This window comes from Lemur catta, chromosome 14 (genome assembly GCF_020740605.2).
Source record: "Lemur catta isolate mLemCat1 chromosome 14, mLemCat1.pri, whole genome shotgun sequence".
NCBI classification, from domain to species: domain Eukaryota; kingdom Metazoa; phylum Chordata; class Mammalia; order Primates; family Lemuridae; genus Lemur; species Lemur catta.
In genome coordinates this window covers 23,739,955-23,766,426 of record NC_059141.1, presented here as the reverse complement: position 1 = coordinate 23,766,426, position 26,472 = coordinate 23,739,955, and the positions used below count along the sequence as shown (strand labels likewise).

General features: G+C 39.9%; 1 protein-coding gene and 1 non-coding gene across 2 annotated transcripts; one reads left to right on the top strand and one right to left on the bottom strand.

Moving 5' to 3' along the window:
- WNT8B (Wnt family member 8B) lies at positions 1-26,190 on the top strand. The gene is made up of 6 exons (XM_045568631.1): positions 1-223; positions 21,329-21,362; positions 22,439-22,577; positions 23,428-23,553; positions 24,360-24,502; positions 24,712-26,190. The coding sequence occupies exons 1-6, from the start codon at positions 156-158 to the stop codon at positions 25,255-25,257; spliced, it is 1,056 nt and encodes a 351-aa protein (XP_045424587.1). The 5' UTR covers positions 1-155; the 3' UTR covers positions 25,258-26,190.
- LOC123650540 lies at positions 3,073-3,179 on the bottom strand. The gene has a single exon (XR_006739398.1). It is a non-coding gene; the product is annotated as a U6 spliceosomal RNA (small nuclear RNA).
- Positions 26,191-26,472: the final 282 nt, after the last annotated feature.

The window sequence follows — 26,472 nt, the reverse complement described above, 5'->3', positions numbered from 1 at the left end:
CCATTTCACCTCCCCTTAACTCTGTTTGGGATCGCTTACACACCAAGGAAGTTGGGCTTTGAGAATTCCATCCCACTACCTCTGAGGAGAATACTTCCCATCTTGTTTCTCTATCTCTCTATTTTTTAGAATTTTCTCTGTCACTCCAGAGGATTATGTTTCTTATGAAGCCTTCTGTGTGCATCTTTCTTTTCACCTGTGTCCTCCCACTCAGCCATACCTGGTAAGTAATCTGGACTCCTACCTGGAACTAGGAATAGGTAAGCGTATGTAATATATTGGAGAAAAGTCATTTTCATTTCTGGAAATGTAGGAAACCTTGAGATCTCTCCTGGAAAAAACTGTCCTGTGGAATAGGGCTCTTCCTAAATTTGTGGCTAATTTCAATAAATCTTTAGAACCCCTACCAATGAAGGATTAAAAGATAAAGGGTTCCTATTTTTATAAATTGCTATACCACAAATATTCCAAGTGATTTGGGGGAAATGTACAGTAGCCCTTTTTACCAAATCCTGATGTCAGTATTGAGGAGAAGAGGAGGTGTCTCAAAGCAGGTTCTACTATGTGTTGAATCTGATCTTGAGATGAAGGCTGGAGACAAAATTCAATGTGATCTTATTTTGTACTTTCTGACTTTAATTTTTTCAGAATACTCTAACTGCTCACAGTATCATTTCCTAGGCATTAAAAATTTATTTGAACTACTGACTTAGTATTGGGTTAACAAACATGGTTAAAACCAGATATTTTTCAAAATCTAAACTTCTCTACAAATTTAATTTGTTCAATTTATAAAAATTTCTAAATTGCTCAGAAAATCAAATAATATATGTGAAAGTAAACTTGTAAACTATAAAGCATTGCACAAATGATAGAGAATATTATCACCATTCTCATTTAGCTCTAGGAAACCATATAAAGTATCTATACATCTAACTGTTAATAAGAAAGCACATAATAACATACAGAATGCAGGTTGCTAGGGTGTTTGGAGTTTCTCTCCAATTCAGATATAAGCTCAGTCTCTCCCTTGATCAGTTCTCATTTTGACCATCTATTTATCCAAGATATAAATCCAATTGCTACATAAACTGTTGAGGAAGCAAGAATAGGACTTTCTTTGCTGAAATAAGCATCTTGTGCTAATTATTGAGAGTGTATTCTTATCATAAATGAGTATAACCATCTTTATTGGAGTGCTGATAAGAAGTATGCCAACTTAATACAACTATTTGCAAGTTGATGTGATAATTGGCAACGTTTCTGATTATAAACTGAACCACCAAATAATTGGTCCATTTTTAATTGGCATTTTAATTAAATATTTCAATGTTCAAAAAAAATCTCTTTTCTCTCCTTTTCATGAGAACAAAAAGACAAAAGGGAGAGGAGACTATTTCAGAGCATTTCTACTGATGTTCATGGTATTCTTCAGCTGATTCAGTATCAGCAAAAGAGAAACACAAGATTCCTTTTCCTAGTCACCAGGGTGGTGTGAAGAATTGTTCTGTAAAAAATACCTTTACTGTGTGTTCCCTTCCCTGCTGGAGGGGGTCATGTTCATTTCATTCCGATACTGACACAGCCACACTGAAAGGTGGCTGGGTTGCTTGTCTGTCCAAATTCAAGTGTCTGGATTCAAAAAGAAAAAGAAAAAAAGGGATGTGAAAGAAAGTTCTAATTTAAAAACAGGGTTTAAGAACCCCTTCTTGCCTTGCCTGACTTTGAGGAGAAAATGTACAAATCTCCTGTGTAATGAATTAGATTTTAATTGCTTTTCCTATAAGCCTCAATTTGAATTAAACATTTATACTTTGCCAAGAATCTGGTTTTAATAGCATTTGAAAAGTGATTTTTAACTTTAACATTAAATCTTGATAATTTTTGTAATGAAACTATCAGGGTTTTGCATAAGGTCATCTTCCCCTTTGTGCCATGCAGAAAAATTTGACCAAGCACAGCCTTTGAAATGTTTCTCTTAATACTTTATTATCAACCTTTTATGTAAGGACCTCAAAAGCATTTAACAAATACAGAACCACAATTTCTGCTTGGCTGTTCAATTGTAGGCTTGTCTGAAATTACTGTCTGAAAGAGTCCATCAATAGAAATTTCTAGGGTTGAAAGGGAGAAAATAATGATGACAATCATTTATCATATGCAGTTTTACTAGGTAAATCAGTACAAGATAATGTTTTTTAAAAAAGATTTTTTTCACAGTTTCTTATTGTTGGGACAATTCTGAAGAGAATTATTCTTCCGTGACTTGAGAAAAATCTTTTCTTTGAATTTGTTTTTCTTAATTCTTATGGCTCCAAAAAAAAAAAAAAAAAAATAGAGAGAGAATGGGAATGCATGATACAGCCAAGCCGAGGGTAATAATTATAATTGTTGTCAGAGATCAACCAGTTTGATTTTTCTTCCAATGCACTTACTCATCTAGAATAAATAGACCTAGAAAATGTTTTTTCATTAACAGCTGACCCCATTTTACTCCAAATGATGTCTCATGAAAATACTGGGTCTTGCCCAGTTCTGTCCATCTCTTACTCTCTCTCTCTGCCTAACTCACTCACCAAATGAGAAAGACGCACTGGGACACAGAGATCAATCATGGCTCTGCTCTCAGTCTTCAACAGAGATTACCACCTCCACGTCTTTCTAAAGGTCTGTAGTAGGGATTTAAACAGGGTCAGTTTCTCTTCTGCAGTAGGGCAAGCATTTATCTAAAATCTTTGAATTTTAAGACAGCTTTTGAAAAACATCATCCTTTGGTTCTCTACTTTTATGTTATTAGAGTAACCTTTCTATGGCTCTTAAAATTTCATCTGATAATAACATGTGGGACCCCTGATTAGCAAAGAGATCAGTTATTGTAGGAATCCATCTTCTCACTAATCATTGTGTATAGCCAAAATTATTGCTCTCCACACATATGTGCTCCTATTTTCAAATGTATATTATGAACAATAAAATACAAACTCATTTAAAAATTATTGAATTCCTGATAGTTTTTTGTCACGTTAAGTTTTTTGCTTTTTTCTTTTTCTTTTCTTTTTTTAAATAAAAAAAATATATATGGAACGCTTCACGAATTTGCATGTCATCCTTGTGCAGGGGCCATGCTAATCTTCTCTGTATTGTTCCAATTTTAGTATATGTGCTGGCGAAGTGAGCACAAGTTTTTCTCATGCTGAGTTTTTCCCACCAGCAGATGCAAAAGAACAAGTACAATCAAGTGAGCATCCATTAAACTTTGTCACATTAGGAAGGGAGTCTCATCCTCGAAGAGGTCGGAATCTCTGAAGTTAGAGAAATAAAAAGTAAGATGTGAGGAACTGCTTTGGAATCTAGACAATAATACACCAATAAAAAAAGACTCACATATCCTGGACAGGCGTGGTATCTTAGCACTTTGGGAGGCCAAAATGGGAGGATCACTTGAGGTCAGGAGTTTGAGACCAGCCTGGGCAACAGTCAGATCTCATCTCTACAAAAAATAAAAAAATTAGCCAGCCATGGTGGTGTGTGCCTGTAGTCCCAGACACACTGGAGGCTGAGGGGAGAGGATCACTTGAGCCCAGGAGTTGGAGGCTGCAGTGCCACTGCACTCTACTGGGCAACAGAGCAAGACCATGTATAAAGAAAGAAAGGAAGGAAGGACGGCAGGGAGGGAGGGAGGGAAAGATGGAAGGAAGGAAGGAAGGAAGGAAGGAAGGAAGGAAGGAAGGAAGGAAGGAAGGAAGGAAGGAAGGAAGGAAAGAAAGAAAGAAAGAAAGAAGGAAAGAAAGAAAGAAAGAAAGAAAGAAAGAAAGAAAGAAAGAAAGAAAGAAAGAAAGAAAGAAAGAAAGAAAGAAAGAAAGAAAGAAAATAAAAAAAGAGTCACATATGTAATAGCTTCCCTGGTCCATAAAAAAATGTGCATGGAGTAACTCTGAGATGGACTAGATTAGCAGCTACGCTGTAGGAATTCCTGAGGGCTCAAAACATGACCAGAGAAGTTTAATTCCCAGTTTTATCATTGATTTCCTCAACAACTTGAGCCCTATGTTTTTCCTTTCAGAGTCTGTATGTCTCCTGTTGTGAAAGACAATAATAACTATTATTATCATAATTATTACTAACAACAAAGGCTATGAGATCCTGGGAAAAGACGCTTCATTACAGCTCTTCTTATGAACCCAGTTTGTGCAAGTGATGAGGAAGATGCTCTAGAGGTGCACCTTCTTCTTCTTCTTTTTTCTTTCTTTCTTTTTTTTTTTTTTGGTGGATAATATGACACAAAAAGGACTTCCTTTTTGTGATATGACATAGAGACAAATGGGGCATAAAAAAGAACCAAAAGAAAAGTAGTGTTAATCCAAACCTCTCATCCATGGAAGAGATTGCTTTTTTCTTTTTCCCAGCTGGGACAATTGGTTTAATGCTGCTCTATATTGGGCAATGCTATTCTCTCTTAGGACGATTAATAAAATTCCTTTTTCCTGGGCTCTAATGATTCTATTTCCATCAGAAAGGTAGAGGAGAATTCATATGGCTTAGAGAGTGCAGTGAATACGATTTTTCTTAAGATAAATCCTTATTTTTCAGAAAGCAGATTTTTTTTTTTACTAGGTAAAGGCTGGGTTAACAGTTGGGGGAAACTCTGAGCTTGGTTCACATAAATAACATTCCCCATTGCCTCCCGTTTGAAATATACCTACACTCCAAGGGCCTCTCAAAAGAAACTACCATTCACTTCGGACAGACTCTCCAGTCTCATTATATGCCAAACTTTTATGGTTTGTTTTTCTCAATCTTTATTGTAAGCCCTTGTTATCGATCATTTTATTTCTCTGTATGCTTCTTAGGTTAGAATTTTCTCCAGACTAAGAGAAAATCAGACCATAAGGGGATGATTTAAGTTCACCATTATCTGACCTGTCCAAATTCACTTTTTAATAGGTTGTTTTCTCAACTTCATCATCCTCTGGTACCAGCATAGTATAAAGTTATGTTCCAGTTGTCCCAATAAGACCTTATGAGAGGGACAATAGTTTGGTCTTTCTATGCAACTCTATAGATGAAATTCTTATGTTCCCCTGGCCAAACTTAAACCACCCTACATAAGTAGGAATTTCCTCTTCTTTCAAAACTGTAATCACTGTTTGCTGCCATAGATCTCAGTTCTTTTCCTGTACTCAGGCTCTTCAGGTTTACCATATTAGACTTTGAAGGTTTCATTCCATACCAATATTCAGAATAATAAATAATGTACCAATAAATTGTTCACATTATCCACTCTGACATTTCTTTGCCTTAATCCTAGGCATCTGGTGGAGCTCAGATTCTCTAGATTATTGCTTCAGGGGCATTCTGTTTTTAAAATTTTATGATTTGGAAATTTTTTTTTATGAAGGCAGAGAGAACAGCATATATAATGAACCCCCCCATAATTCAGCTTCAACTGTTATCAATCCTTAACCAATCATGTTTTTATACTTTCTGTAGCATTTTCAACTGCATATATCTCTCTTAGTCTAAATCTTCCAAATACTACCATGGTTCAAAATAGAAAGAAGAGGGCTAGGAAAAGGAATCTTCTATCCTGTGTCTGAGAAATCTAGGACAATAATTAGAATGAATTTTGGGGAACATTGTAAAGATATGATTGCCTTTGGGGGAAAACCAAGAATACAAATTAGCAGAAGAAGATAAGTCATTCAAATACATGTTTGAGTTTATTTCTGTTGGAGCTGTGGCTGATTAGCAAAGGCAACAGAAATGGATAGTTGGATCAGACTGGGGAGAGAACATTTTTACCATCCATTTGAATATAGTTCCATTAAGTAGTGAAAATGTTACTAAAGTGCCAAAGCCTTTCAATTTTCTTACCTTGAACTATTCACCTAGTTATTTTACAGGATAATTCTTAGAGTTACCACATACACCTACCTTCTACTATACTGAAATAAACTGGTATTGTATCCATCAATGCAATTAAGAACATGAATATTTTCTAAAGTCTGTACTACAGGGAGCCAGGTAACAAGATGAAAAAGACAAAACAAAATTTTCTGCTTCTGTAATGACTGTGGAAGAAGGTCCTGCGAGCCCAGGCTTTCTGGGAATAGTGGCTTGAGCTGTTCCTTAGCAGCTTTCACTTAGAGACCAAGGAAAAGAAAGTGAGTACAGCTTATTCTCCGTTAGAATCCTCATTTAGATGCTAAGTGCTGAAACGTTTTGTAGCTCAGTGTTTCTCAGAGCTTGCTACAATACATAAAGAAGTAAGGGAATGAGAACAAGAAAAGACAGCCTATCATTCTATAAAATATCCTGGAATACAAATGACATGTCAGCTGCAGGGGAAAAGACTATGCCTTGAAAATTTGTGATTTGTTTGGGAAGGAATCTGCCTGAGATTGTTTTACAGAGATCCATGGTACACACTCATCCTGTGGGCTATTACATGGCCTTTGCCAATAATTATATGGCAAGGGCTGGATTTGAAATAATGTAGGATTTTAATACTTAATATAAGTATTAAATATAAGTACTTAATATATTTAATACTTAACATAAGTATTAAATATATTAAGTATTAAATATAAGTAAAAAGTAATATTAATATAAATACTACCAATAAAACTGACACACCTATTTAATTTTTTAGCCAATTGGTTTATAAGGCTTTTTTTTTCATATTTTGGGACATTGCATTATTATATAGAAAATTCACATTTATAAAAAATATTTTTAGAATTATTTACAGGGCTGAACTCCCTTTGAAGAAAGAGATGGAATTTAATCAGTGAAATAGATATGGGGGAATATGATGCAAAGTACCCATTCCCGAATTTTTCCTTTGATATTCATCTTGACAAAAACCTTCCCTGGGCTCCAATCTCCACTGCAGTCATTTCTCCTTTGTCTTTTTCCTTTCAATGCCATACTCCTCCAATGAGTCGACACCAGCTGCTTTCATTTCATAACTCTTTACGCTCTGTAATCTGGCTTCTGTTCCATGGCCCTACTGAAATAGATCTCTCCATTGATATCAGCTTTGTTCTCTCTTGACACATTGTTAAGCAGGAGGAAATTTGTCTTAGAAATTCTTAATACTTCTCTTTCCTTCAAGACTTCAGATATCCTGTACCTTCTACTTCCTATTCCCTTCCCCTGGCTAAATAGGAAAGCCTGATTTCAATTGTTTCTGCTTTAGAATGAATAAAAATTAGTCGCACTGTTCACTCTTGGAAAAAATTTTGCATTTTAAACTTAACTGTAATAGTACAGTGAATTGTTCCTAATTTAAATACCCTCAGGTATTCTCAGAGAGGAATAGTGAAGAAAAATTTTGGAATAATGGGGTATTATTTCACAGTTCTTAGTAAGATCTACCCTCTATTTAATTGTAGGTGTGTGTGTACATATCTCTGTGTGTGTTTGTGCGTGTGTGTTCTGTGGGTCAGATATCGTGGAGGACAGAAAGAGTCACAAGAAAACTTACTCAGAAAGAGCTATCTTTGGGCTCTCCCCAGCCTAAGGCATCTTGAGAGTTCTATGGAGTGAAAAGCTGCTGTCAGAAACTCATTCTAAGAGAAAGTTGTGTCACTGGAGCACCTTCTAGCTATAGCTCCAGGCAGCATCCCTACTCTGGACCGTCCCCTTAACCTTTTTATCCCTTTTCCTTGTACTTCATCTGTGCCAGATCTCTAGATGGAGAAGATCTGCAATCTGTGTTCATTCACTACCACTTCCTTCCCCTTGGGCCATCACCCCAATTACGGTATTCAGATGGTCTCTCCTGGAGTAGGACAAACAGAGCCTCATGACTCAGAGACGTTTTATGGACCTTGAGAGATGGGATTAAAGGGTAAAGAGAAACCAAAAATGTTACTGAAAGCCTTGTGGGGAAAGTTAAAACAGACGGAAAGAAAGAAGGGATCAGAGGGCATTAAGATGAAAGTCCTGGATGTTGAGAAGAAAACATCAAATTCTGGAGGTTCAAATTCAGAACTTTGCTTTTTAAAATTATGTGTAGGGTGGGGAAAAGAGTAACCCTACCTTATGTCTAAGCTACATCAACCACTGGGCTTCAAATACATCAAGGCACAACTGGCAAACTAGTGAGTCTGGCCTGCAAGACGTGAGACTACATAGCTTCTTGGGAAAGAATGCTCATACTAAGGATAGAGTAAGTCCAACACACAAAACTGGCTTAGTAAAAAAAAAAAAAACAAAAAAAAAACTGGCTTAGTAACAAGGTCCTAGTTTTGCAAAGGGAGGAGTTAGTCTAAATGTAGCATGATGCTTGGCACTCTTGGTCCAGTGCCCATCTGTGCCATGGACTTTATGTAATCAGGCATGTGTTCTCACCATGGCCACTAAACTGCTACCCATCCAATGTGATGTTGTACAAACCATCTCATGGGCTACGCTAGTTTGGAGAAATGCCCCAAAATAGGAAGAAATGGTTGAAACTAATTGGATACTGGCTTAAACCCCTTGTCCACAATTAGATAAAATTGACAGAGAATGGGAACTTGCAATTTTCTGTGAACTTGCTAAGGTGGTAAAATAATGTAAACTTCTTCAAATGGTATCAGGTGAAGAAGGGCTTTGTCTATTAGTGTGTATGTGTATCTATGGATAATGAATGTTAGGTAGAAAGAAACAACAAAAACCACAACCAAAGCACACAAACAAACAAACAAACAAATGAAAGAAAAGAAACTTGGAGACTTTCCAAGAGCTAAAACAGAAGCTGTGGCATTTGTATTTGGGTTGATCCAAAGTCCCTCCCCTCCTGTCCCAGCTCCCTGGGAAAAAATCTTACTGAGGATCTGGCTGATTAAGGAATAGGCAGTGCGGGAGACAATATAGCCCATGAGAGAAGCCACATAATGCAGAAAGACGGGGATGTTTAAGGAGCTATAGTGCCCTAAATAAAAGAATTTTTACCTGTGGCTAGATTTTGGCTAGATTATAGCCACTGAGGTGTTGTAAGGTTGACAGGCCCCCAGAGCAGAGAAGCAATAGGCAATGATATAAAGTCCACAGGGCTCTGGTTTAGAGGTTACCCACAGCTTCAAAACTACTAATGCATCAGTATCCATTTGCTGTTTAACAACAGTTGAAAAGATATTTAGTAACAAAGAGAATAGCAAGGACTTTGACAGACATTGAAAGGAAGGGAAAAGAAATTCCTTGTAAGTGTTCATATTAAAGGAGCTGTGGCGGAAGGTGGTGAAGACAAGGACAAAAGGACACAGTTTGGCTAATCAGCCTCGGTAGGAGCAGGTGTCAGCAGAAGCTATTTACAGTGGGACATCACTGTGAGAGCTCAGAATAAACGAGAGAGATCTCAAATTCTTGCTGTTGATAAATTAACTTGGAAGAAGCATGAGGTGACCTTAGAAGTGTATAGAAAAAAGTATAGACCAAAGAGTGAGTTAAAGACTCACTTTGGGATTGGTGACAAGAGTGCAGAGGTGGTCTAAGAATGTAAAATAATAGCTCTGGCATTAAAGACTTCCATGAGTGGAGGATCTAGAGGACAGATGGCCCCTAGACAAAGACTCAGAATCCTTGTAGGCATATTTCACCCCCAAAAATATTTTATTCCTGACTGGGGAAGATGGGCATAAACAAGTCAGTGGTAATTGCTAGAAGAACACTCTATACTACAAAGAAAATCTGCAAGGAAGGAAAGAGATCCATGACTTTAATACTCAGTGCAGTCAGAGACCCATCTCTTCAAGGCAATGACCAATGAGAGATTTGGGAGCTACCAAAACCAGAAGTGCTCCATCCAGATACAAAAAAGAGAATACCCACCAATTTGTTAGTGCTGCAGTGGGAACAGCCATTTTTTCCCAGAAGATTAAAGAAATAATTTGAGTTTCCTAGGCCCTCAAATTATGACTTAGGTATTAGATGCTTGTAAGCATTTCCCTATTTTCCCTCTAGCCCAGTGTTTCTCAAGGGGTGTCTAAGGGTCATCTGCAGTGAAACTATCTCAGGGACTTGGACATGCAGGTCCCTTCCACTCATTATCCCTCCTCCCCCATCACCACCACTGAAAAAGAGTCTCTGGAGCTGGGGCCCAAGAGTCTTTATGTTTAATAAACTCCCTCAGAGGAGTCTCCTGTACTTGACACTTTGTCCTCCACTGTCCTAGGCTGATAGAACACCTCTAAAAGAATATGAAAGCAAGACAGACTCCATGAAACAGGAGCAAGATAGGGAAAGAATCAAGTCCTGTCTAAGCCAGGCACTATGGCCACCTGACAGTTAATGGGAGTTGGTAGAGCATGGTCATTGCTTGTGCCCTTCACCACTAGAACTCACAGTAAGGCCAGGGACAAGTCTGGGAGAGATACTGTCACCAAAGCCACTCTCTTCAGGCTCTTGGGTACTACAGAAGGGCTAGAGCTTCAGTCAGAGTCTTACTGAGGAATGATCCTCAATATGGCCAGACCCTAATCCCCATGTGTCTGCTTTTGAATCAGTGGAAACTGACAGCTCCCAAGGTACTAAAGAATCTTAAAGAGTCGTCCCTAAAATCAGAAAGTGCACTGGTGCTCATTCTCCAGGGAGTCATTATACAGGTGGAAGAAGTCCAGCATGGGAGAATCAACAATGGCCAGCGTGCTAAGGCCAATGCACACTGCTCTTGGGTGAGCAAGGCACTTTTAGCATGAGGTCCCTGAAGGCTGAGCCTAGGAATGGTATCAACACAACACCAGAGAGACTCTATTTAATGTATTTTTTTTTAAAATCTCCCATTTCTTTGCAAGGATGGCACTCTTTGAAAGGACCAACCTTTAAAGGGGCTCCAAGTTGGACCTACCACTTAGATTTAGCATATGTGAATATATCAGGAAAATTAGTAGGGCTGCGAGTACCAGAAGTTTATCTAAATGGGTGATTATGGAATCTTCCCAAGAGTGCAGTTGCTCTTAAGGAAGAGAACTGAGAAGATCCAGCAATGAAGCTTATCACTTGAATTTTTTAGCAAGCCCCTTGGTTACAGACAAATGGAGGGGTTGGGGGGTTGCTAGGAGGGATACTATAAGCAAAACCTGAGAAAACTATTTTACTAAAACTCTATAAGACCCTGTGCACAAATGATCCTTTTGATACCCAAATGGAAATGCAAAATTCTAAAGGTGGTTAAAAGACACAAAAACACCATGGTATTGGTATAAAAGTAAGATAAAGACATTTGTCCCTTTTAAAAAATTACTAGACTTTTTAAGAGCAGTTTTAGATTTACTGAAAAATTGAGCAGAATATACAGAGAGCTCCTATATTCAGTCATGCACCACATAATGATGTTTTGGTCAACAATGAACTGCTGTACAATGGTGGTTCCATAAAATTATAATAGAACTGAAAAATTCCTATCACCTGCTGACATGGTAGCATCCTAACTTCACAGCTCAACACATTACTCACGTGTTTGTGATGATGCTGGTATAAACAAACCTCCTACATTACCAGCCATATAAAGTATAACACATACAATTATGTATAGAACATAATACTTGATAATTATAATAAATGACTGTGTTACTGGTTTCGGTATTTATAATACTATACCATACTTTTAATTGTAATTTTAGCATATACTCCTTTTACTTATTTAAAAAAAAAGCTAACTGTAAAACAGCCTCAGGCAGGTCCTCCAGGAAGTATTCCAGAAGAAAGCATTGTTATCATAGGGGATACAGCTCCATGTATGTTATTGCTCCTGAAGACCTTCCAGTGGGACAAGATGTGGAGGTGGAAGACAGTGATAATGATGATCCTGATCCTGTGTAGGCCTAGTGTGTTTGTGTCCTAGTTTGTAACAAAAAAGTATGTTTGTATCCAAGTTTGTAACAAAAAAATTTTAAAGGTAAAAAAAAGGAAAAAATTTTAAAAATAGAAGAAAGCTTATGGAGTAAGACTATAAAGAAGGAAAATATTTTTGTAGAGCTGTATAATGTGTTTGTATTTTAAGCTATTTTAGTGTTATTACAAAAGACTCAAAAAGTTAAAAAATTTAAGTGTATAAAGTAAAAAATTATAGTAAACGAAGGTTAACTTATTATTGAAGAAAGAAAAAAATTTTAAATAAATTTAATGTAGCCTAAGTGTACAGTATTCATAAAGTCTATAGCAGTGTGCAGTTTAATGTCCTAGACTTTCACATTCACCCAACACTCACTCACTGACTCACCCAGAGAAACTTCCAGTCCTGCAAGCTCCATTCATGATAAGCACTCTATACATGTGTACCATTTAAAAAAATCTTATATACTATATTTTCACTGTACCTTTTTTATGTTTAGATACACAAATACCATTGTGTTACAGCTGCCTACAGTATTCAGTACAGTAACATGCTGTTCAGGTTTGTAGCCTGGGAGCAACAGGCTACAGCATCTAGGTTTGTGTGAGTGCACTCTATGATGTTTGCACAATGACAAAATAACTTAAGGACAAATTTCTCAGAACATATCCCTGTCATTAAGCAATGCATGACTATCCCCTCCACTACCGCTGCACACCGGGTCCTCTAGTACTTGCTTGTCCCTACTCTGTCTCACTCTGCTATACATAGAACCCAGTGTGAGCAGCAACAGTCTCCAGAAAGCATTCCCAGAGGATGTGGTAGCTCCCAGATGAAGCAGAGCTTGTGCCTGGCAGTTATGATTGTCTTATGGACATGGAAGCAGAAGGGAGGGCTGGAGCAATGAAGGGATAAAAAAGTAGCAAGTCCAGGCACAGTGGCACATACCCGTAATACCAGTGACTTGAGAGGCTGAGGTGGGAGGATCACTTGAGTTCAGGAGTTCAAGGCTGCAGTGAGCTATAATCCAGCCACTGCACTCCACGCTCCAGCCTGTGTGACAGAGTGAGACCCCATTTGTAAAAAAAAAAAAAAAAAAAAGTAGCAGAGACAATGTGATCATTAAGTGGGCTTATTTATGAATGTGTGCAAAACATCACTTAGGATCACTTAGGCCTCCCAGAAATACTTATCAAGAATTTTTCAGGAATCAGGAATCCTGGATCAGCAGGTGGAATAAGAGCAAGGGAAATATGGGTTGGGAAAAGCATAGCAGTTGAGCAGTATGTGTTCTAGAATCAGCCTGCTCAGGTCCCAGTCCTGGCTTTACTGCTTAACTAGCTCTGAGATGCTGGCTAACCACTTTATGTTTCAGTTTCTGTGTCTGTAAAATGGAAGATATAATAGTTTCTACCTCATATAATTGTTGTGATAATTATGTGAGCTTAAAATATGTAAAACACTTAAAATAATACTTGGTGTATATAGAATAAACACTCAGTAAAAACTATGGTACCCACCCTGGGGAGTTGCTATGGAAATTTAAAAAGATGCTATAGGTAAAGCACTTAGAAGAGTTCCTGACATACCCAATAAGTGTTAGCTATTACTATGTCATATAATTAAGCTTTATGTGATATCAGTACACACACACATATACACAGGAAGACTAACAAAAGGAGAAGAAACAATTATAAAATTTTTACATGGCAGGGTAAAAGCATAACTAACTATAGTTATTTATGTAAATTGCTTACCACTTATGCCTAATTACTATGAAGCACGATAACAATTATACATAGCATTAAGTGCATCAGATTGACTTTGCTAATGGTTTGGTTATAACGCTAACCTCTGTGTACATATGCTCGGTGCTCACTGTCTATTATTCTTGTTGTGTGATCATCTGCTAATGTGGCACAGTTGTCTGCTCATTACATTAAAAAACTGATGGGAGCACTGGCTTGCTACAGACTTCCTTCTCATGTTCCTCAAAACCTTTTTGCAGTCCCTTTTCTCCTCAAAATTTCTGTTGCATCTGATGATCCTTCCATCTATTTTTTCAAAACCCTCTAATTCAATCCATTTTTATAGAGTACTTACTATGTTCAAGGTACCAACTAGATTAGGATCTGGAGGGTATACAGAGATAATTAAGGCAGCCTGTAAAAGGGAGGAAAGGAAAACCTTAATATGAGGCAGAAGAAAGTTGCTGTGAGACCTCAAGAAGTGCTGGTTGTGGCTTTTGAACTAGTACTTACTCAAGAATAAGTAAGATCTTAAAAATAATAGCTTTGTTGAGATATAATCCATACCCTATAAAATTCACCCCTTTAAGGTGTACAAATCAATGGTTTTTAGCAAATTTACAGACTTGTGCAACCCTCACCACAATCAATTTTAGAACATTTTCATTACCCCCAAAAGAAACCCCTTATTCATTAGCAGTCACTCCCCAACATTCCCCCTCTCCTCAACCCCCAGCAACTGCTAATCTACTCAGTTTCTATGGAATTGCCTATTCTGAATATTTCATATAGATAGAATTGTATAATTTATGGCCTTTTTCTGTCTGGCTTCTTTCACTTAGAATGTTACTTTCAAGGTTCATCCATGTTGTAGCATGTATCAATACTTATTTTTACAGTTGAAAAATATTCTATTACAGACATACCACATTTTAGACATTTAGGTGTTTTTTTTTGGCTATTATGAATAATGCTGCTATAACACTAATGTACAAGTATTTTTTGGACACATGTTTTCAATTCTCATGAGTACATACCTAGGAATGGAATTGCTGGGTCATACAGTAACTCCTTTTGAGAAATTGCCAGGCTATTTTCCAAAGTGCCTGCACCATTTTACAGTCCCACCAGCAATGTGTGAGGGTTCTGATTTCTCCACATCCTCACCAACACTTGTTGTTGTCTTTTTTTATTTTAGCTATTTTAGTGGGTGTGAACTTCTGTTGTGTTTTTTATTTGTACTTTGCTGATGACTAATGATGTTGAGCATCTTTTCATGTGTTTATTGGCCATTTGTATATCTTCTTTGAAGAAATATCTATTCTAGTTCTCTGCCCATTTTTCTTTCATTTCTTTTCTTTTCTTTTCTTTTCTTTTTTTGTTTTGAGACAGAGTCTCACTCTGTTGCCTGGGCTAGAGTGCTGTGGCGTCAGCCTAGCTCACAGCAACCTCAAACTCCTGGGCTCCAGCAATCCTACTGCCTTAGCCTCCCAAGTAGCTAGTACTACAGGCATGCGCCATCATACCTGGCTAATTTTATATATATATATTTTTAGTTGTCTAGCTAATATCTATTTTTTTAGTAGAGACGGGGTCTCGCTTTTGCTCAGGCTGGTCTCTAACTGCTGAGCTCAAACGATCCTCCCGCCTGGGCCTCTGAGAGTGCTAGGATTACAGGTGTGAGCCACCATGCCCAGCCCTCTCTGTCCATTTTTCAATAGAATTGTTTGTTTTTCTGTTGTTGAGTTTTAGGAGTTTTCTACATATTCTGGATATTAACCCTTTATCAGATATATGCTTTGCAAATATATTCTCCCATTCTGTGAGTTGTCTTTTCACTTTCTTAATGGTGTTTTCTGAAGCACAAAAGTTTTTAATTTTGAAGAAGTCCAAATTATCTATGCTTTCTTTTGTTGTTTGTGCTTTTAGTATCATATCAATAAAACTATTGCCTAATTCCAGGTCCCAAAAATTCACACCTAACCTTTATTCTAAGAGTTTTACATTTAGGTCTATGGTCCATTTTTAATTATTTTTTATAGATAGTATGATGTAAGAATCCAACCTCATTCGTTTGTATGTGGATATCCAGTTGTCCTAGCACCACTGATTGAAAATACTAAGAATAGGTAAGATTTAGCAGAACAGCATGAGGAAAGGCATAGAGGCATGAATGTATGGATGTCCACGAATAGTTGGTTCAGCTTGACTAGAGGATTAGACAAGTAGGGATATTTAATGGGAAACAAGGTTGGAAAGGTTATGTAGGGTCAGGTTATGGAGGACCTTGAGTGCCAAAAGTTGGAGAACTATGGAAGATAGTCCTCAGAAGGGTGACATCAGAATCAGGCTTTCAGAAGAGTGATCTACTTGCAGACTATACACTTGATTGGAATGGGATAAAGATTGTAATTAGAGAAGTCAATTAGTAGAGCTTCTACAGTGGCCTAGGTTGGAGGCCACAACTAAAACTGTGATAGTGAGAGCAGAAAAGAGGGAGCTGGTATGTAAAAAATATGATAGGGGTACAATACACACAAATCTTGGTAACTGATTGGATGGTGACAGCAGATTGGGAGAAACTTGGAAATTAGTGGTTCCATTAATAAAACATAGTAAAGTCAGGAGAAGTGGTTAGTTTGGCAGGAAAGATAAGTTAGCTTTTAGATATACTGTCTTAAAATTTGAAACATCCCCAGTAGAGAAATGTAGCATTCATTTGGAAATGCAGTTTTGGATCTCAAGCCAGAAGTCAGGGCTGAAGGTAAGGATTCGGAAGACATCACATAATCATAATTGTTAAAACCATGGGCATGAATGAGGAATTTTCTCCTATCTCCCTATCTTTCTAGACAGCTGCTCCTTCTGAGTTTTCTTAGATGATATTTTTTCCTACTCTGAACCCTAAATGTGGGTTCCATCATTCTTTCATTCAACAAATATTTGTGAAGTGTTTTATTCCCAGGCACTGCTCAAGGCACTGGTAATACTTGATGAACAAAATGGACCAAAAAAAAAAAAAAAAAAAAACTGCCTTAATGAAGCTGACAGTCTAGTGGGAGGAAGCAAACACTAAACAAATAAATATGTAAAACACAAAGTGGTCAGATGATAAAAAGCACCATAGAAAAAAATGAGGCAGAGAAAGGGAATGGGGAGTTGCAGTTTTAAACAGGATGATGACAGAAAGCCTCAAGGAGCATGACACATTTGATGTAGGTGCAGGAACAAGCTGTGTGGATATCTGGGCAAAAAGCACTCTGGGAAGAGAGAACAGCAAGTACAGCAAGAAGCTGGAGAGCACCTGGTGTGGAAGAGAAACAAGGAGACCAGTATGGCTGGAGCAGAGCAGCAAGCAGGGAGCAGATCAGTTCAAAAACATAACCGGAGCCCAGAAGGATTTTCAGAAACCACGATAAGAATTTGACTTCTACTCTGCATGAGATAGAAAATTATTAGAAGACTTAGAGCAGAGAGTGGCAAAATTTGATTTGTATTTTAAAGGCATTAATCTTTAAAGGGATGAATCATTTTGAGAATAGAATGTGGTAGAATAGGGGTGGAAGCAAGGAGATCAATTGGTAGGTTTTCACAATAATCCAGACAAAAGATAATGACAGCTTGAGCAAAGGTGACAACAGTGAAGGTGTTAAGAACTGGTCAGATTCTGGGCTGTGCATGGTAGCTCATGCCTTTAATCCCAGCACTTTGGGAGGCTGAGGCAGGAGGATGGCTTGAGGCCAGGAATTCCAGACCAGCCTGAGTAAGAGCAAGAGCAAGACCTTGTCTCTACGAAAAATTAGTTAGACATGGTGGCTTGTGCTTGTAGTCCCAGCTATTCATTTGGGAGGCTGAGGTGGGAGGATCGCTTGAGTGGGGGAGTTGGAGGCTACAGTGAGCCATGATCATGCTACTGCACTCCAGCCTGGGTGACAGAGCAGGACCCTGTCTCTGAAAAAAAAAAAAAGAAAAGCACCGTCTGGGGAATGGTCATGCTTGAAGGTGCTGAGTCGGGGAGGTGGGGGGTGGGGGGAGGGGATGGAGGTATGACTACATGGTGAGTGCCAGGTGCACTGTCTGGAGAATGGACACGCTTGAGGCTCTGACTCAGGGGGATGGGCGGGACATGGACAGTGTATATAACCTGAGCTTTTGTACCCCCATGATGAGCTGAAATAAAAAAAAAAAAATTAGGTTTCCTCAAGGGAAAAGTGCTTAGGAAAAAAGTGTGGTGACTCAGCAAAATGAGTGGGACATTACTTGGATAGAAAACATTTCAATACGGCCATTTTGACAGCACCACTTGAAGCAGTCATTTTGATGGTGGTATGAAACTACTTGGAATTTCAGTAGAAAGAAACTAGAGAAATATCCAAGTGAATGATTTTGGATCAGTAATAATAATTTAATAATCAATAATAATAATCTTTGCCAGCCTAAAAAAAAAAAAGAAAGAAAGAAAGAAAGAAAGAAAGAAAGAAAGAAAAGAATTGGTTAGATTCTGGATGCATTTTGAGCTGGAGATGGCAGAATTTGAGGACAGACTGATTACAGGATTAGAGAGAAAGAAAGGAGCCAAAGATGACCCTTGAGATTTTTGTCTGAGTAACTAGGAGGAACTGTCCTTTATTAGATGGAGAAGATTCCATAAGGAACAGGCTTGGATTGGTGGCAGCAAGGATCAGGAGTTCAGTTTTGGACATGTTAAGTTTGGGATGCCTATTAAACATGGAAGGGGAGATGTCAAGAATATAGTTGGATAGGCAAGTCTAGAGTTCAAGAAAAGGTCTGAGAATAGTTGGGAGGGTCCAGGAAAGCATAAACCCTTTGAATGGCCCCAAATTTGGGTAGTATCATCAGCAACTATACATCCTCATGGGAAGTGGGAAGCTTGTACCTCCATCTAGGAGGATACTGGTTTTATCATGTTCTGTCTGTAGGGAAGCCTCCACCTGTTAAACATTTATATCTTCCACATTTGTTAGCATCTTTCCTTCAGGCATATGACTGTCCCTAGGTGGCATCCATACAAACACTTAAATTCTTTGCATCTTCTCACAATACACACTCATTACGCTTTCTGCAATCTATATTTTACCCTGCAAAAGGACACCATACCATTGTCTCATTATTCAAGAACAAGATCCTCCTCCTTTGATGCTCACCACAGGACACACTGTCTTTTCTTACTATAGGATATTTTGAATATGAGTAAGCCAGCCAGATGGTTCAAATAGGTCTGCAAATAACTCAAAGGTTAACAACACAAATCAATTTATGGGAATGTTGTACAAATAAGGCCTACACTTTTGTCCCCATGACAGGTGCTCAGTTAAATCTGATTCATCACTCAGTTGGGCTAGACCAGCACATACAAATCTTTACATATTGTAGGATCATCCTAAGATTTTCCAGAGGGCCTAAAATAAATAAATAAATACATATGGTAGGATCTTCTAGGAAAGAAGAATTCTCTAGTGTCTCTTGCCCATCCCTCCCTGTCATTCCAACTTAGAAACCTATCACAGGAAGAATCTTCATGCAGACTTATGACAAACCTTTCTCCTTTGTCACTTGATTTTTGTTTTATTGTTTTGTTTTCTTTCCTGATAATGTTTGTCTTTTGGAAAATGGGAACTAGCCTCTATCAGATCTGCTAATGTCCAAAATCTTTGAAAATTATTCCTAATGTCAAGATTAGACTCCTTTCCCTGAGGCCAAGGGCCTGGCTGACTCCTCTGACATCAATCTTTAAGGATCAGAAATTTATCTCCAAACCCATGATGGCTTTGGCAATTGTGAATTCATTTAAATAATTTTGAATTTATTTTTGTGCTTTGCTTGTACTACCACCCCCAAAAGAATAGTGCTTCTTTTCAGTTGACTTAAGTTTGCCTGCGTAGGCCTCAGTTTTGCTAGATTTTGTAACCTGTTATGATTTTCTAAAATTCTATTACATCTCTTTCAGAATCCTTTTCAGCTTTTCATATGGCAGCCTCCCAGTTTGTTAATAGTGTTTTTCAAAAACTACTCACATTTTAGGTGTTGTGTGTGTTTTGTATGAAAAGAGTCAGCCAAGCCTTTTTGGCCTCTGACAAGAGACTAAACTTTCTTGGTCTGTTTCATTTCGTCTCCTTTCTGGTGACGTACAGCATCTTATCAGCCTTCGGAATTGCAGGGGCATATCAACTTTCACGGAATGATACATAATGATTCCCATGTTACTGTCTTACATTATAATTGATAAAGAATGGTAATAGATAACACATTTTGATTTTCAAATGCCTATCCTGAAGTCATTCTCCAAATCTCTAACACTGCAGATCATGTATGTACATATATACTTCACTTATCATTTTTATATAATTATAGATTTGCAAAAGATGCAAAGAAATGTACAGAGAAGTCCCATGTACCCTGGCCCCAACCTTCCTCAGTGTTAACATCTTACAACCACAGTACATTATCATAAAGCTTATTCAGACTTCACCATTTTTACATACACTTGTAGGTACTTGAGTGTGCATGCGTGTGTATGTGTGTGTGTAGCTTGATGCAACTTTGCCACTTGTGTAACCATGACCATAGTCATCAACACTTAACTCTACCATCTTCCCATGACTCTCTCATGTTACTCTTTATAGCCCACCCACCCCCTATCCCAAATCTCTGACAACCACTAATCTGTTCTCCAGCTTTACATTATTTCACCACTGTTATACAAATAGAATCATGCAGCATGTATCCTTTGGGATTGACTTTAATCACTCAGCATAATTTCCTTGAGGTTCATTCAAGTTGTTGCATTTATCAATAGTTCCTTCCTTTTTTTTTTTTTTTCAGCCTCCGTAATTGCATGAAGTTCTTTTCTTTCTATTGCTGTGTAATATTCCGTGGTGTGGATGTACCACAGTTTTTTTAAACATTCACCCACTGAAGAACATTTGAGCAGTTTCCAGTTTGGGGCTATTATGAATAAAACATCTAAGTATGAGCATCTGAGTAAAAATTTCTTTTTTTTTATTAAAAAAATTTTATTTTTAGATCTTTGCAGTGACTTGGACCGAGAACAAAATTCTCTGGGATAAATGCCCAAGAGTGCAACTGCTAAGTCATGTGGCAAATCTATTTTTAGTTTTAAAAGAAACAGCTAAACCATTTTCCAGAATGAGAGTATATATTTTTGGAATTTAATGGTGACTCAATCCCTAGAAAGATATTCCACTGTTTGCCTCTTCCTGATTAGAGAACTATCCTTCTAAAATCCCATGGAGTATGAACCTGGATTTAAACCTGCTTCCTTCATTAGCTGGGTCAGATCGAACATATATTTAACTTTTCTTGAGTCTCAGAGTCCCTATTTGCGAAAGAGATAATAATGCCTGAGACAGTAAGGATTTAACAGGATCAATATGTAAAATACTGAGAGAAGAGCATCTGGTACACAATCATGAGTTAATGCTAGCTCTCTCCCCACCCCATGGCAAAATAATAATCAAACATTATTCTCAATTTTTATGGTATGGGGAATTTTAACTAACTTTAAAAATCCAAGGAAATCATAATACTTTTATTAATTTTTTTTAACTAAATAAGTTCTTTTAGTAGGTTTTTATGCACAATGTTTCCTTGGTGAAATTAGTTTCCTTTTCTTTCTATCAATTATATTTGCTGAAATAACCCTTACAACTCTTGGAAGCAGAAACAAGTTAGTGTCTCTCCATTATACTCTGTGGTTTGTGTTTTTTTCCCCTTCTAGGTCAGTGAACAATTTCCTGATGACTGGTCCAAAGGTAAGAAAAACTCCTTTTATTAATACAGATTTCACTAATCTTAGTGTGTTGACCAAAGACTATACATGTCTATTTCTTTTCACCATGTACACATCTTTTATTATGCTACATACATTATAGATAGGAAAACTGAGGCCCAGAGAGGGTTAGGGACACACCCAAAAGCACACAGCAAACTAATGTCAGTGCCAAGAACTCAGGAGCACTGATTCTAAATTTATGGCCAGAATTTCCAGAGCCATAAAAGTCAACAGCCTTGGGCCAGGTACAGTGGCTCACACCTGTAATCCTAGCACTCTGGGAGGCCAAGGTGGGAGGATTGCTTAAGCTCAGTAGTTCAAGACCAGCCTGATCAAGAGTGAGACCCCTATCTCTACTGAAAATACAAAAAAATTAGCCAGGCATGGTGGTGTGCACCTGTAGTCCCAGCTACTTGGGAGGCTAAGGTAGGAGGATCCCTGAGCCCAGGAGCTGGAGGTTGCAGTGAGCTATGATATGCCACTGCACTCTACCCCGGGTGACAGAGCAAGACTCTGTCTCGGAAAAAAAAAAAAAAGTCAACAGCCTTTCATGGGTGTCAGGCTGCAAAGTCACACATCCTTCTCAGTGCCATAGTGGGATACAATGTCCCAACTTTAAACTGCTGGAATTTGTATTACATGATCTGTACGTGGAAGGGCATTTCCAGCTCCAAAATGTAATTTTCTAAGATAGTAATGGCATGAAAATAGATGAAATTTCATGAATTATGTGATCTGTGCTCATTTTGGAGAGGCAGTAGAATGAATAAAGGATAGTGGGGACTACAGTCTGATAAAACTGTGTTTCTAGTTCTGCCATTTGCTAGCTGTGAGACCTTGGGCAAATGACCTCTCTGAGCCTCAGTTTCCTAGTCTATAAAATGGTACCTGTTTCACAAGGTTATTTGTGATGTTAAATGAGATAGCATATTTAAAGTGTTCACTCCATCATTATTTTAGTGGGATGGGAGAGTGGGCAGGAAGAGAGGTGCTTGACCAGGTTAGAGCAAATGCCTCCTAAGTTCAGTATCAATTTTGACCCCTGTGTCCCTGCAGGCTTACCTGATCTACTCCAGCAGCGTGGCAGCTGGCGCTCAGAGTGGTATTGAAGAATGCAAATATCAGTTTGCCTGGGATCGCTGGAACTGCCCCGAGAGAGCCCTTCAGCTGTCCAGCCATGGCGGGCTTCGCAGTGGTAAGGAAAGCTTTGGCCACAGTTCCCTGGACCCCCTGGTCACAGGTTAGAGCCCCAGCGATGGCCCTCTGACTCCTCTACACCCTTATTCTTTACCTGCTCTCTTCTCTCAGGTCATCTCCCTCCCTGGAAGATTTTCTCCTTCCTTTTCCACCTCCTCTTTCGTACTATAGAGGTTTTTTTCTTTGTTCCCCAACACTGTCACCGCTCAATGAATGGGCCTTGCATTACCCTCAATCCCATGCCATCCTTGGCCTTCCATTTGGCTAAAGGTTTCTTCACAATATAAGTAGCATCAGGAGGTAGGTAGGGGGTCATAATTACTACACCTCTTAGCCCCCGCCTTCAGCAGGCTCAGCAGAGGTACCGGGCAAGTGGAAAATGACTTGGAGACCAGATTCCCATGGAGAAGATAGAGTCGCCATGCCAAAAAATGAAAGAACTGCTAGTCAGAGTTTCTTTTCAAGACTAACTACACATGCCTCTTAGACTCCAATGGTCCAGGAGGAAGTGGGGATGGGTACTTTATAACCTAGCCTTTAGATTCATCTTCCCCATTTCTTCCTCAGGCTCTTTTCCATCTAAATCCTTTACAATTATGTGTCAACAGTAACCTAGCCACCTAGTCATAAAATGTGTGGCCTGCAAAGACAGGAAGGGAGAGGAGTAAGGCTAAGGCCAGGGATGGAGCAGACCCTGGAAAAGGGTAAGACACATTTTAAAGATGGGGGAATAGGATGAGAGCTGGGAAATGAAGGTATGATCATGGTATTAAAGAAAAGTACCATGACAGACATTTCTTCGGGCTGCAATCCCTCCCCCTAACTTTTGGATTTTTGGTTCCTGACAGCTAATCGGGAGACAGCATTTGTACATGCCATCAGTTCTGCTGGAGTCATGTACACCCTGACTAGAAACTGCAGCCTTGGGGATTTTGATAACTGTGGCTGTGATGACTCCCGCAATGGGCAACTGGGTGAGTAGCAATGGGGGGATGGGTAGCACAGGCCAGTTAAGTTCACTTAAAGAATGAAAGGTTGGTGGGTAGCTTGGTGGGGTGAAGAAAAGTTGTATTCTTCTAAATATGAGTAAAATCATGCTGAAGATGGGTGAACCAGTTTGAACCCAAACCCTACAGTGACAAACCAGACTACATGTAGCTTGGGAACCTCTTCTCACATTGAATGGTTTCCTTAATTTAAACATAATAATAATGATAATAATAATATAATAATAAAGGAACACCACTCTGAGGACTCAATCCTCTGTTCCTTCTCTCAAACATAAGGGGAACTTCTTTTCATGGTGCCCAGGCCGGTCTACTTTCCACCCTTTACCTCCACTGCCTTCTTCAATCCTCTGTGCCCTCCCGATCAATTTCCACCTTGGTTGTTCCACGTTATTTCAATTGCGCCGGTGTCTCCCTCTCAATGAATGCTCCGTGACATTTTGTCCCGTCCGGACCTCAATCACCGGCAGGGCACATGCACCCTTTGCCCAATGGGTTAGAGCACTGTATGCGGAGAAGCGCGCTCGCACCTTGCAGAGAATCCATTCAACAACTACTTACGTCATGGAGCCTTGAGCAGGGGATTGGCTGAGGCTGGAAGTGGAGCGCAAAAGTGGCAAAAACAAATCTAGATTGAAACTAATCCGGATACAGGGCACTCGCCCAACTTTAATCCTCTCCTATACCGGACCCACCAACCCAATTAGGAACAGCAGGCCAGGAGGCTCCGCACCCCCCTGTCAATGACCTTTCCTCCCCCCGCCCTTTTCCAGGGGGCCAAGGCTGGCTGTGGGGAGGCTGCAGTGACAACGTGGGCTTCGGAGAGGCAATTTCCAAGCAGTTCGTCGATGCTCTGGAAACAGGACAGGATGCACGGGCAGCCATGAACCTGCACAATAACGAGGCTGGCCGCAAGGTGAGTCCCGCAGCCCCTGGGATTAGACAGCTGGGTCCATCCACTGCCAGCCCCAGGTGCGGACAACTCTTAAATTCAGTTAACAGATGGGGAAAATGAGGTAACCAAGCGAGCTGGCCGAGTAGACTAGCTAGACACCTCACAAGCCCTCAGGGGCAGAGGCTCACCACACGCTTAATCCCGGGCCTCACTCCTAGCTCTTTCCCCAGGCGGTGAAGGGCACCATGAAACGCACGTGCAAGTGCCACGGCGTGTCTGGCAGCTGCACCACGCAGACCTGCTGGCTGCAGCTACCTGAGTTCCGCGAGGTGGGCGCGCACCTGAAGGAAAAATACCACGCAGCACTCAAGGTGGACCTGCTGCAGGGCGCTGGCAACAGCGCGGCGGGCCGCGGCGCCATCGCCGACACCTTCCGCTCCATCTCCACCCGCGAGCTGGTGCACCTGGAGGACTCCCCGGATTACTGCCTGGAAAACAAAACGCTGGGGCTGCTGGGCACCGAAGGCCGAGAGTGCCTGCGACGCGGACGGGCCCTCGGCCGCTGGGAGCGTCGCAGCTGCCGCCGCCTCTGCGGGGACTGCGGGCTGGCGGTGGAGGAGCGCCGCGCAGAGACAGTGTCCAGCTGCAACTGCAAGTTCCACTGGTGCTGCGCTGTTCGCTGCGAGCAGTGCCGCCGGCGGGTCACCAAATACTTCTGTAGCCGCACGGAGCGGCCGCGGGGAGGCGCTGCGCACAAATCCGGGAGAAAACCCTAAGGGTCTCCTCTCCTGCCTCCTTTCCCCATTTGTTCTTGGCTTCTTTTAGAGACCCCAGTAATAGAGGAACCCAGGGATGGGAGCCCCGCATTCCCAAACCCAGGGATCCTGAGAGTGAGAAACTGCAATTTCTCCAGAGCTTGCCACTTCCAACCTGTTTTCCCCAATTCCTCTGTGCTCTGTCTGAAACTTCCTCACAGCCACACTTAAGTCTGAGAACTGTTCTAAGATTTTGTGCTATTGACCTTCCTTGGACTAGGATGAAAATAGGTGTTCCTCCCTCCACCCCCCAGGTGCCCTAAAACCTGACCTAAACCTATCAAGCCTTAGGAACTGGAAGAACACTTCTCAGACAGGAGGGCCCAGATAAAGCCACGCTTTTCTCCTTTGTACATTGTATGCTACCAGGTCTCACCATAGCTGCATCTCTCCTTTGCAGAGCTCCTCCTGTTCCTGATTCCCTGCTAACTGTTGACATAGACTCCCCAGGAATCTCTAATGCTTTCTCTTTCTTCTTCCTTTCCTTTCTTTCCCTAAAGAGAAACTAAGGAAACTGGCCTGGGAAAAAGCATGTTTTGGGGGTTTATTCCTAGAGGCAGAGACTGAAGATGGGAAGAGGGAACCCTAGAGTGCTGACTTGCTGAATACCAAGGGTATTATTCATCCTTGTGATACTACATCACTAATGGATTTTACCAGTGGGGCAATGACCTTCAAAGACAATCACCCAAGGTACTCCAGACACATATCCCGAAGGCCTAGGAACTATGTAAAGGCAGATTGCCAGTCATTTCCTACCCTTTAAAGTTTTACCTTCTCTCTGGCTCCTAACCTAGCAACCAATTTTACCTCTTTTCCTTCCCCAAAGGCTCTTTGTTCCTCTGAGTCAAGACTGAGGTAAATAAAGCCAATTTCCCATTTAGACCCTGGTCTAGAGGCAGGTCATAAGAGGAGAAATTGGGACCCTTCCTTTTAACTAACTTGGTTCTCAAACAGGCAGGATTCAGGGCATTGGATATCTTCCTTCAATGAATAAACTTCCTGCTATGAAACTGTTGCTGATAGGAAGTTCAGCACCTTGAACTTTAATTTATTGCAGTTATTGTGATATATTCCCTTTTTTCCAGGTACTGAACTTATTCTTGAGGATACCGGGAGTGGGGTGGGGTAGAGGATATAACCTCTATGCTCTCTTCTCCCTCCCACCTTGGCAGG

Coding starts and splice junctions, on each gene's coding strand:
- WNT8B (XM_045568631.1), top strand. CDS start 156: ATGTTTCTTATGAAGCCTTCTGTGTGCATCTTTCTTTTCACCTGTGTC. Junction 21,363..22,438: donor TCCTGATGACTGGTCCAAAG/GTAAGAAAAACT, acceptor GTGTCCCTGCAG/GCTTACCTGATCTACTCCAG. Junction 24,503..24,711: donor ATAACGAGGCTGGCCGCAAG/GTGAGTCCCGCA, acceptor CTCTTTCCCCAG/GCGGTGAAGGGCACCATGAA.